The 11,481-nt window shown below is 52.4% G+C and overlaps 6 protein-coding genes across 6 annotated transcripts; 4 read left to right on the top strand and 2 right to left on the bottom strand.

Annotated features, from left to right (window-relative positions):
* Positions 1–260: 260 nt before the first annotated feature.
* M409DRAFT_70881 (uncharacterized protein) lies at positions 261–1,267 on the top strand (the record flags this gene model as incomplete). The annotated part of the gene is made up of 3 exons (XM_033818941.1): positions 261–698; positions 783–932; positions 986–1,267. 3 exons carry the CDS (start codon positions 261–263, stop codon positions 1,265–1,267), a joined length of 870 nt encoding a protein of 289 aa, XP_033660594.1.
* Positions 1,268–3,117: 1,850 nt separating this feature from the next.
* M409DRAFT_70880 (uncharacterized protein) lies at positions 3,118–4,292 on the bottom strand (the record flags this gene model as incomplete). Its single annotated transcript, XM_033818940.1, has 3 exons — positions 3,118–3,179; positions 3,243–3,726; positions 3,783–4,292. 3 exons carry the CDS (start codon positions 4,290–4,292, stop codon positions 3,118–3,120), a joined length of 1,056 nt encoding a protein of 351 aa, XP_033660593.1.
* Positions 4,293–4,532: 240 nt separating this feature from the next.
* M409DRAFT_70879 (uncharacterized protein) lies at positions 4,533–5,453 on the bottom strand (the record flags this gene model as incomplete). The annotated part of the gene is made up of 1 exon (XM_033818939.1): positions 4,533–5,453. One exon carries the CDS (start codon positions 5,451–5,453, stop codon positions 4,533–4,535), a length of 921 nt encoding a protein of 306 aa, XP_033660592.1.
* Positions 5,454–6,300: 847 nt separating this feature from the next.
* Positions 6,301–8,010, top strand: M409DRAFT_37887 (uncharacterized protein; the record flags this gene model as incomplete). Its single annotated transcript, XM_033810820.1, has 1 exon — positions 6,301–8,010. The coding sequence occupies one exon, from the start codon at positions 6,301–6,303 to the stop codon at positions 8,008–8,010; it is 1,710 nt and encodes a 569-aa protein (XP_033660591.1).
* Positions 8,011–8,598: 588 nt separating this feature from the next.
* M409DRAFT_37891 (uncharacterized protein) lies at positions 8,599–9,585 on the top strand (the record flags this gene model as incomplete). The annotated part of the gene is made up of 1 exon (XM_033810821.1): positions 8,599–9,585. One exon carries the CDS (start codon positions 8,599–8,601, stop codon positions 9,583–9,585), a length of 987 nt encoding a protein of 328 aa, XP_033660590.1.
* A 675-nt stretch (positions 9,586–10,260) lies between these two features.
* On the top strand, positions 10,261–11,316 carry M409DRAFT_37876 (uncharacterized protein; the record flags this gene model as incomplete). The annotated part of the gene is made up of 4 exons (XM_033810817.1): positions 10,261–10,339; positions 10,391–10,461; positions 10,517–11,029; positions 11,077–11,316. 4 exons carry the CDS (start codon positions 10,261–10,263, stop codon positions 11,314–11,316), a joined length of 903 nt encoding a protein of 300 aa, XP_033660589.1.
* Between the last annotated feature and the right edge of the window lie 165 nt (positions 11,317–11,481).

Below are 11,481 nucleotides of genomic sequence, written 5' to 3'. Positions count from 1 at the left end.
AGCTTCCAGTGCCTTTGCGACTTCAGCTCCCAAGCTTTCCAAGCTCACGGCCACTCTACCAACTTTCTGGTGATGGCAGGTTTGAGCATGTAATCAGCTCATAGTTTCGACCTCCTTATCAATTCCTCGATTCGCTTCTTTCCCACCTCCATCCCTTATCTCATCGGTTTTGAATCCACATCAGAGAAAAAGACAAAAGAACACCAGCAACCCTGAATCCCCCACCCCCCAAACGCCATAAACCAAACCCCGTCGACGACATGTCCTCCTCCTCGTCTTCCTCCCCCACAACCACCGGCCCCGCCCTCTTCACAATCCCCATAACCCGCCCAAAGGACATGATCGGCACGACCGGCACGGGCACCATCGTCTGCACGCTCCCGCGCCCCAACATCTACCTCCTAACCTTCACGAACCCACCCGACAACCGCCTCGTCACGCCCTTCTGCGAGGCCTTCATCCTCGCCCTGGACATCCTCGAAGAGAAGTATGAGCGCGGCGTGGTGGTGACGACGAGCGGCGTGGGGAAGTTCTATAGCGATGGCATGGATATTGATCATGCGAGGTGGACGGGCGGGTATATGAAGGGGAAGTTGTATAAGTTGTGGAAGCGGATTTTGGTGTATTCGAGGCCGACGGTGGCGTTGATTAATGGGCATGCGTTTGCTGGGGGGTTTATGACGGCTATGATGCATGATGTGAGTTGATGTCGCGACTGTTGGTGGGCTTGAGATGCGAGGGGAGGATGAAGGACGTTCTTTTGCTAATTTGTGGATGGACAGTACCGAGTAATGAATCCCCACAAAGGCTATCTCTGCCTCAACGAAGTCGAACTCGGCGCTCCCCTTCGTCCACCCATGACAGCTGTCTTCCGAATGAAACTCAGTGGTGGCGTCTTAAGAAAACTCATACTTGAAGCCTATAGATTCAAAGTATTCCCTACCCTTCATGCCACCCATTCTCCATCAACTAACATATCTCAAAGGCCCTCGAAGCACTCAAAGAAGGCCTCGTCGACTCCCTGGGCGGCCTCGACGAAACACTCGCCTTGATCGAGGATCTGGACTTGGTGAAGAAGGCCCAGCCTGGCGCGACGGGACAGAGTGTGCTGGCTGAGTTGAAGGAGGAGATGTGGAGGGAGACGGTTACGTTGATGGAGGAGGGGATCGAGGAGGATTTGAGGGATGAGAGGATGAGGGAGAAGTGGAGGCGAGAGAAGGAGGAGAGGAGGAGGAGGGTGGAGGTATGGGAGAAGGCGAAGCTGTGAGGCGTAAGAAGGGGAAAGGGTGAGTGTTGTTGTGTTCGGTTAGGCTACTTCACCTATGATGATTGTGTTTGCTAACCACATACTACAGGAGTTTGAAGCAAACGGTTTTGTGTGTATGTTCTTTGTACGGCCTACATCTAACTATCGGGTAGAAATATATAACGCCCTTGACGGAATACAGAACGTCTACTCCAGAAACACACACAGCATGTTTTCATCAACCCGCTCAAACTTCGCTGCACAAACGTGTCTTCTCTCCAATATCTCTGCAAGCGACCAAGTCTACGGCCCCAGCATGAGTCCACTCGAAGACTTCCCGGCTATCGAGAGACATGTCCGCCTCCAACAGCGCACAGACTCCCGCGATGTAAGTGAATGTTCCAACTGGTGAACGCACGGGCCAAATCTCATGCTTACGCTCTGCAAAAGGTGAAGATCCCGTAGCCGGTAACGTGACGCGGGTAGATTCGACCTTATAAAGACTTCGTCTTCTGCCGAGTTTTATACACTCGTCTTCGACACATAAAACCACCAGCGTCAACGTCGCCCTCCACTCGCCGTCAAGCATTACTATAGCCTTGACCTTCGCAACAACCTCGCTCTTCAATAAACACACTCCCTCGAAGTCCCAATGAACGTCGACCAAAGACTCCTCTCTCTTCTCGCAAAGTGCACCGACAACGTGGCATATGCTGGCGACTCCCTGAGGGCCGGTATCAGAGAGTATGCGGACCTTGACCCATTCCGACTCGGAAACCAGTAACGCTAATCATCGACACAGACTGCTCAAGATAGGCCACTTCTCCGACTTCAAGATCTTCTCAGAGCTCGACGACGCCGAGTTCAAGGTCCACAGGGTCGTCCTTTACGCCCAGTCCAAGTTCTTCAAGAAGCTCCTCACGGGCGGCTTTCGCGTAGGGAACCCTTTTTCATTGCGTGCTTGGTTTTTGATGTACTGACCATTGTGACACAGGAAGCGAAGCACCAGGAGGACTCTGTCATCTTGCCCGAGGACTCGAGTATCCTCCAAGCCGTCGTCACCTGGATGTACGCCGGCTCGTGGGATGACAGCGCCCGTGGCCCCCTGAGCAGCACCGTCTTCGCCGTGCTCGTGTACCAAGCAGCCGACAAGGTCAGTCTCCTTTCCAACCCTCGACCCATCCTCTCATCGCAACCCGCTGATAGCCCGCAAACAGTACGAAATCCCCGCCCTCACCACCCTCGCCGCCTCCCGCTTCAAAACGGCCTGCGACCCCATCACCAACGTCCCCGCCTTCGTCGAGGGCATCCGCTACGTCGATGAGTGCTGCAACCCGAAGGACCGCACGCTCTGGAATATCGTCATGCCCCTCATCAAGAAGAACACGACACACCTTCTGAAGTTCGACGAGTTCAGGGTGCTCATCAAGGAGAATGATGAGCTGAACTTTGAGCTCTTGGGGCAGATCTATGCTGAGAAGAGTCGTCAGGGCAGCAGCGATGACGAGACGTACGCTACGGATGGGTCTGGTGGGCGGCGGCTTGGTTTTGAGCGGCAGCTGCCCATTGTCAACTTCTTAGTGGCGAAGGGGGGTGTTTGACGGCCTCGATCAACAGGGACAGGTTACGCGGGTAGCGTTTGCTCTATTATGGTTGAGTTTGCTTTTCTGAAAAGCCGGTGGTGAGGTAGAGGGAAGCATGGGGCGTTTCTGTGCTGCCGGAACATTTGATGCTTGCTTTGGGGGGTTGGTGTCATGCACTTCAGCGGGTATGGATAACTAGTAAACCCTCATGGTGACGCTTTCCTTGCTATCTTAATAACTGCTGAAAGACCCTCGCCTTGGGTTGATGCTCTCTCCTTCGCCCCCGGATCACCTATATAACTCCCACCTGACAACGACACACAAACTCCCGCCGCCTTTCGGCCCCTGACCTGCATCCTCATTAGCATCCCCTCACACAACCACAAAAACAAGGACGAGAATCCAAAACTCACCCTCCGCCCCACCACTAACATAAACCGCACAATCACCCGTCACCCCCGCCACAAGCCCACCCACCGCAGCCCGCGCATGCCTCGTCGAATGCAAATCACTATCCGTCAACATCGTATGCCTGAACTCCCCTTTCACCAACCCGGACGGATCTGCTTCCGCTTTGACGAAGACTTGGAGTAGGGTTGCTTTCGTGTATGGAGGAGAGGGGTGGAGGGCTTTGGTGAGGAGAGTTTGGAGGGAGGAAAAGTCGATGCCGGAGTGCATTGTGCTGTTGAAGGCGCGCGTGAGGGAAGGGGGTGATGGGTTGGGAGGAGTGGTGTTGGAGAGGATGAGGATGTGGCAGTCTTGGAGCTCGGCGCCGGAGGAGCAGGATGCGAGTGGCGTTTGGAAGTCTCCGCTTGAGAGTAGTTGGGGAATGGTGTTTGTTATGGTTGGGTTGAGGGCTGCTCCAATGCCAATGGCGCTGGCGTAGCGTGATAGCGCCTTGTCGTCCCCGTCAGTGCTGTCAAAGAATGCCTTTTGGGGGAGCTGGAACGTACCATCGACTCATACGTATCCAACGTAACAGGTTTCCTCCCCGTAGCCTGTATCGCAGCAATCCTCTCACTCGTCAAAAGCGGACATTTGATCAGCACAAGTTGGACATCTCCAGCCTCGATACCCTCCTCGACCATCTTCTCGCGAATACTCGCCGCCACATATCGAACATGCTCCACACTCCCAACCTCCCAAGGCTCAAGCACCCTGCTTCGTCTAACAGCCGCATGTAATCCCGTAGGCTTATCAGACTGCAAAATGGCGGTTATGTGTGGAGAGAGAACGCCTTCGGTTCCACCAGAGAAGATCGAGATTGCTGAATCGGGGATCAACGCATCCCAGACGTGCGAGGAGAGTGTTCGGCTGAAATCATTGACGCAGCCATTTCCTTCTGTTTTGCCGACGATGCCTAGGATGTCTTTGGTCTTGAAACCGGCTTCTTGCAGGCGGGTAAGGGGCGATGTGTCGGCGGGTGAGCTGGTTGGGAATTTGAGGATCGTTGCAGGAGGCATATTTCCGAATTGAATGCGAATTGGTGTTCTCGAAAGATGCGACTGGGTGTTGACCTGAGCCTTTGAATATTGTTTGATAGGCAGACTATCGATACGGCCGTCGGCCAACTCCGGCCCGAGGGCGTGATGGACTGGTGGTATTCAGCCATGGTGAATGTCGCCCTTAAAAAATCTCCAGAGTCGTTGAAAACTTCCAGGTCACGAATAACACATCTCAGGTGGAATCAACTACTGTGATACTCATCGCCACGACGCCAAATCCCATTCCGGATCTCGAGCCACGACAGACGGGTTCTTCCTCACATAGTTTTCAATCTCTCTGCAAGTCGCAAGCCAAATCTGACCTTCATCTCTTCTACGAGCGAGATGCTGCAGAACTTGTTCAATCGCGTGTAGACGCGGCTCACTGTTCGAAAGGAACGGGTGGAACAGCAACGACAGGAAATCGCCTTTCCGGATAGCCTCGTCGATGGCAGCGATATAGCTTTCGACAAGTACATTTTCGTTGAGCGGATCTTCTGAAGAGGCGCCTTTCAGCTTTCTGAGGCCTGCAAAGCTCTCCATGTAGTAATATGCGTCCACGCATTTCCATCGGAAGGGCAAGATTACCACCGAGTCTGTGGTGCCGTCACGCTCTACGTCCACCAGAGCTGCGTGCTCAGCTGCAGGACTGATATATCCAAGTCCATAGTCTCGACACAATGCAAGCGTTCTGTTGCCATGGATGATGCCGCCTGGGGGTCGAAAGCCTCGGTAAGGCTGGACCGTGCCTTTACAAGGCCCTGTAGAGAGGAAGCCACCGATACCATGATCTCCAAAGCTTCGCTCGAAGTTCTCACGTTCTTCTTCTGCACTCAGCTTGCTCCACGCTTCGTGTTGCCACGCGTGCCAAGCGACTTCATGACTGTTGCCGGCAACGTCATTCGCGATCACTCCTCCGTAGTGAGCGAGACTCCAGGCTTCGATGAAGTAGGTCACGCAGATATTGTACTTTTTCAATAAAGCCAAGATCTGTGGCAGAGCTTCTGTAATCGAGTAGTGAGATCCAACGGGCTTGTCTTTAGGCCATAATCCGCGGTTGAGGTCGGCTGCTTCGCCGCAATTGTCGAGAGTGAGCGCTACGGCTGCTTTGGCGCCTTGAGGCCAGTTGCCTTGATCCATTGCGATTATGGATGTGTACTTGGTTGATGTCAGACTTGGTCACAAGTTGAAAGATGGGGAAATCAAAAGCGCTGAGACGGATCTTGCCGATTCGAGGATATCGCATGGGTGGTGGAGCATTGAGATAGAAAGTACTCTCCAGCGTACAGTATTCACAGACACTGAAGAGTGTGTTCTTGTCCAACTTGATACGTTCCTTTGCTGCAACCTTTTACGTGATTTGACTCGGTGCTTTTCGCAGTGTACGAGACATTGGCGGCAGTCATATAGTTCGAAGGAAATTAGCGAGAACACTTCAAGTCGGGTTGGCCCAGATAACCAGACTGGTAGGCGATGTATCTTGTGGACTGAGTTGAAGAGAAGAGTGAGGTTACGCTCTGAGGAGAATCCCAATTCCAATGGGACGGAGCTCGGCGAATCTTTGTGCCGAGAAAGGATGCTCTGCCTTCCTTCACTCAATCTCAACATCATGGCAGTCGCGTCATCGTCACAACACTACAGTAAATACATGTACCATTTGTCAATCTTGAGTACCAATGCTAGCTGGAAGCAACGGCAATGGGCAGTCCACGAGACGTAAACGTCCCGTAATATCTTGCAGAGAATGTCACCGACGCAAAGAGAAGGTACATGTAAATGACAGATGCTTGATCAGACGCAAGGAGCTCACGCCTCTAGTGTGATCGCCGTCAGCCATGTACTCGCTGCATCAAACGAGGCAAGAGAGTAAGTCAAGGTCCCTCGGAAGAAACGCCATGCACTAAGAGAACAGAATGCTTGTCTCTACGAATTGGACGACGAACGTGTGCGCTCAGCCTCGCATCATGTTGAGCGTGATCACCAGCCGATGGACAGTGAACAGCACATCCGCCTAGAGGATTCTGTAGCAGCTTCGAGTCCTACGGGAGATGAGTCCAGGGTCCTGGGCTATACCATCAACAAGAAAGGAACTGCAGGAATCATCCATAGCCTGGGAGAGTCTACAAGTCTCTGGCACGATTCACACTCTCGCAATGACCTTTCTTTGGGACAGTACGCATCCGCCATTCGCGAACTTCCGTCCCTGAGACATATGGACATCCTCGTGCAGGCCTTCTTCCAAAATGTAGCTTGGCACTACGACATCGTGGACGAAGCGACCTTCACCAACCAACTCTTCCATTGGAGATGTCTGTCACACAAGCAATTAAAGAACGCACCCGAAAGCTTGCCGGCCAGTCTCAGAGCCTTTCCAGCACTACTTTTCCAGGTCCTAGCACAAGCCTTGCTGTTCCAGCCCAAGCAACATGACAAAAGTCTCGATGACTTGAAATACGCTGCGGACATGGAGCTAAGCGATCGGGCGGCGGAATATAGTGATACAGGCCATCGACTTGCATCTTCGTTCAGAAAGGACGAGATTAGTTTCATCATAGTACAGGCAGGACTGATGCGAGCTTGTTTTGAAAAGACCACTGGAGCGGTGACAGAAGCATGGCACACTCTTGGAACCGCGATTCGCGACGCTCAAGAACTCGGATTACACCGACTAGAGCCGGCATCTCCCCCATACTTGAGGAACGAAGGCCCAGAGCGCGACCTAGGCAGCAAGTTGTGGTTGATGCTACACCTGTGGGACGCTCACATGGCCATTGTCCTCGGGAGGCCGATGTCGACACGAATGAACCCCAGCAATGTGCCATTTCCAGCTCTGTGTGACAGCAACAGGCCACCGCGATCACGCGACGTCATTCTGTGTGGCTATCATACTGCTCATAAATTCCTACAAGACATTCATGATCTGGAGACAATGGACGACTGTCGTCTTATGGTGCAGAACATACACGAGGCTCTTCTCACCAATATTGCAAAACTTCCGGCGTGGGCCAGTCCCCAAAGATCACGTCAGCATGAGCCTCACTGGCTCTCTGCTGCGCTCGAAGTATTGTTTACCAATATCCAATTCGTCCTGTTTGCTCTACACCGGCCCTTCGTTTTCGTGGATTCGAGCAACCGTGCCAACGCCGTGCATGCGGCAACGCAGACCTTGGCATCCCAACAACGTCTCTTCGATCAAACGGAACCGTTACAATACAGGGCATTCAGCTTCGTGTTCGCAACGTTCGATGCTATGGTGCTCATTGCAGCTGTACACATCCGCTTTCCGGACGAAATGATGGACCAATTCTCCGCAACGATTGCAAACTTCGAAGCGGCCTTGAGCCGGCTGAAGGTGCTGCAAGCCAGTAACAAGTTGGCCAGACCGGCTTACAATGTTCTCCAGCGATTGTATGGAAGACTGTTGGCCATAACAACTCCGACGGAGTCGTCGCATTCCTCTAGTGGACACGCAGAGGGCGACAGCTTCTCGGGCATGGAGACAGAGATGTCATACGTTGATTGGGACGGTTTCTTACAGCCTGATTTCGAGAATGTTCTCTGTCCTCAGCCATTGACTCACCTGCTATGCAACGGAGATTCTGCCATCCGTCCGTCATTACAGACACAGCCAGTATATGGACTGGATGAATCGCAGTTCGACTTTGTTGACAACTCTGAGGCAATTCCGACTTTCTAGGGGGGTTAGCTATGGGCAAGAGGCGGAAAGACACTAGGACATCCAGCCTGGTTTTGAGATTATCTTATGATCACATCCAAGACGCTTCTACATTGGTACCAAAGGAAAGAACTCGCAAAATCAACCTCACTGCCCATAGACTCTCGAGCTTACACCAGGTTGAATGCCAGCATATGGAACGCCATCGAGGCTGCGACTAGCGTTATCCTGCGCCAGAGCTCGACCGAGCCCTCAGACCCGCCATCAATCACGACAGACGTTGCGATTCACCACAATGAAGGTCTTGGTATACCCAGTAAGCTCAAGTTCCATTTATGGCATGGATGAATGCTGATCATCGGCGAAGGATTTCGGCGATGACTATCGGAGATGTTTTTTTCGGCGCCGGCTGCCGGCGATGATCGAGTTTCAATACTGCAATGGGTTTGGTGCAGCCTCAATGACCATGAACAGATTGCAGCTCACGATCCAAGTTCACTGCCCTCAAGGTGTTGTGAGAATGATACAAAAAGCGCTTGTTGTCTGGGACTTTTCGCCGATCTCTGCAAGATCTTTGTTCCACACAAGCTTGAGGAATTGCCCTTGACCATGCCTTCCCACGGCCAGTACACCACCGAGCAGGTCGAATATCCATCCCATGGCGAGGCCATCGCTGGCATCCTTTTCAAGCCGACGAACGTCTCAAACCCGCCGGCTGTCGTCATAACTGGCCCTTACTCGTTCATGAAAGAACAGGCCCCTTTCCAGTACGGCACCCGCCTCGCAGACGAAGGCTTTGCGGCACTCATCTTCGACCCTCGCTCTGTTGGTGGCAGCACCGGACAACCGCGCCGTCTCGAGAATCCCAAAATGAAGAACGAGGATGCCGTAGCTGGTCTTGACTATCTCGTTTCTCGCGGCGACATCGACGCCAGCAAGCTCTTTCTCGCTGGCATATGCCAAGGAGGGCCACAGTCCCTTGACATCGCCTCATACGATGATCGCGTCGTGGGAGTGGCATCCGTGTCAGGATACTTCCGTGATCACGAAACGGATGTCTACATGATCTGCGCCGGCTGCGTCAACTGGAAGCCTGGTGACGATATTGGTGCGATGAAGATGCCTACACCAGAACAAGGCGAAGCGCTATATCAAGCACGAATCAAGCGAGCAGAGAAAGCTCGCGAAGGATTCGAGAGTTCTGGAAAGGTCCAATATCAACCACTGGTCGATCCGCAGGCTGCTGATCCAACGACCGGAGCTCTCGCCGGGTTGCCTGGCCCAGTTGTCTGGTCATGGTACGGTCCATGGACGCTCAAGGGCTTCGAAAACCGCTACGCCGTCATGAGTGACCTTGACCATTTCGGGTATACAACGGCACCTGGCGTTGCGAAGCTGAATAAGCCGGCTTTGATCATCCATGGCGATAACTGCATGAACCCTCCGGCGGCGAAGAGACACTTTGAGTCGATCCCGATTGAGAAGAAGAAATTGATCTGGAATAACGAGGTTGCTCATTTTCAGCACTATGATCAGCCGGATTGTGTTGATCGGAATGTGGGTGAGATCGCGGCTTGGTTTGCGACGTGTATGTAGTGTTTGGAGATCACTGTATATAGAGCTCATGGTTCTGGTCGCCTATGCCTTCAGTGAATTTTCATTATCTCAAGACGCTATTGGGGCATGAGAGTAGCCGTCTCTGAGAACAGATTTTGCCCTCACCACTATGACGCTTCCATCTTGCCGACCTGTAAAATAGACATTTAATTTCCAATCACTGACGCCCATTAAGTTGACCTGGAGGTCGAGGTGAGATGAACACCAGTGAGAAAAGTCGAAGTGATGAAGAAGGAGGTCCGAAGTCGCGTCTCGCGGTGTGGTGGAGGGCGTGCTAAATCCCCTGGGACGGATCTCGGCGAAACTTTAAACCGTGCAGGATTAAGCCCTTGGTTCCTTCAAGGGGCCGTTCGACTCCAGCCTCATCATCGCAATCGCGTCAGCACCTTTCAGAACGCGACCTTTCGCGAATCTGGTCGACTGTGAGAAATCTAACTAGATATCGAACGGGGAAACGTTTTCCCCAAGTAAACTATCGGCATCCTCTGCTTATCAAGGATCGCTGGCCTTACCTCATCCAAGTCTCTACGAAACCAGTAAGAAGTGCCTGGTTGGCAGTTCAAGAAGATCTGATTGACTTACCTGCTTTCTTTGCTTCATTGCCACCCCTTGTCACCTTCACGACGTAGCAGCTCTATCGAGATGCAGCGAATCATGGAAAAGATCTACAAATCCAAGGAGCCGCTGCCTCGAGTTCGCGATCCATCAAAGCCAATGCAAGTCATATGTCCAGGTCGGTATGCTGCCATTGAATGTTTGAAGACAAGGCTGATTGTGGCGGCAGGCTTTCCTCGTTGTGGTACAGAGTCACTGCAGGTCGCACTCATCAAGCTCGGCTACGACTACACATACCACGTAAAAACCAGGTGATAGTAATCAGAGCGAGATTCACATACTGATGCCCTTCAAGGGATGGGATATCATCTTCGAAGAACCAAACTATTCGCAAGCATGGTCTCGTCTCGCACGCAAGAAGTGGTTCGGCACGCCGGACGGAGACTCGAACATTACCGCAGCAGATTTCGATCAAGTCTTGGGCCACTCCATCGCAGTGACAGATGCCGCTGCCTCAGTTTTTGCCGCAGAGTTGATCGCAGCTTACCCAGACGCAAAAGTGGTTCTCAACGGTAGGAAAGACTTGGATGCGTGGCATCGAAGTGTCGTGAAGAACCTCGTCGAAACAGCGTACGAGAACTGGGTCATCTATATCGCAACAAGACTCGCTGGACCTGCTTTCTGGTCCTGGACCGTGTTTGAAAACTATCTCTGGAGGGGCCTCTTCCGGGACGATAACGTTGCTCGTGGGATCAGATCAAACGGCAAATGGATCTACAAGGAGCATTACAACATGATCCGCGGACTTGTGCCGAAGGACAACCTTCTGGAGTGGACCGTGGAGGATGGATGGGAGCCATTGTGCAAGGTACGGTTATAGTAAAGATAATGTTTGAGATGACTGACATCTTGAAGTTGCTTGGTAAAGAAATACCAGATGAAGAGTTTCCCAAAGTCAACGACACTGCGGCTTTTGCTGCAAAAGAGGGTGCATGGCACAAGCGAAATAGTGCTGCGCTCTTGACGAATATGAGCGTTTTCGTCTCCGTGGTAGCTGTTGGGGTGGCGGCCATTGGCAGCTACAGAAGATCTGGCAGAGTGTTCGAACACACTACCCACGCCGTCAACATCTTAAAAGGCAGTATAGGACGGTGATCTTTTGCGGTCAAAACGTGCACTGCGATAACCACTACGGACGTTCTGATCGCTTCTAGACCGAACGAAACGACCATAACAAACGGAAACTATTGTGAGGACTGCGGGATCATTTCCATATATCGAGACTAGCCAAGGCCGTATTCATATGGCGAAGTGCCCAGA

Source organism: Zasmidium cellare (genome assembly GCF_010093935.1).
Source record: "Zasmidium cellare ATCC 36951 unplaced genomic scaffold M409scaffold_56, whole genome shotgun sequence".
Classification (NCBI taxonomy): domain Eukaryota; kingdom Fungi; phylum Ascomycota; class Dothideomycetes; order Mycosphaerellales; family Mycosphaerellaceae; genus Zasmidium; species Zasmidium cellare.
Note: the sequence above shows the minus strand (reverse complement) of the source record. Positions and strands in the feature narration are given on the sequence as shown.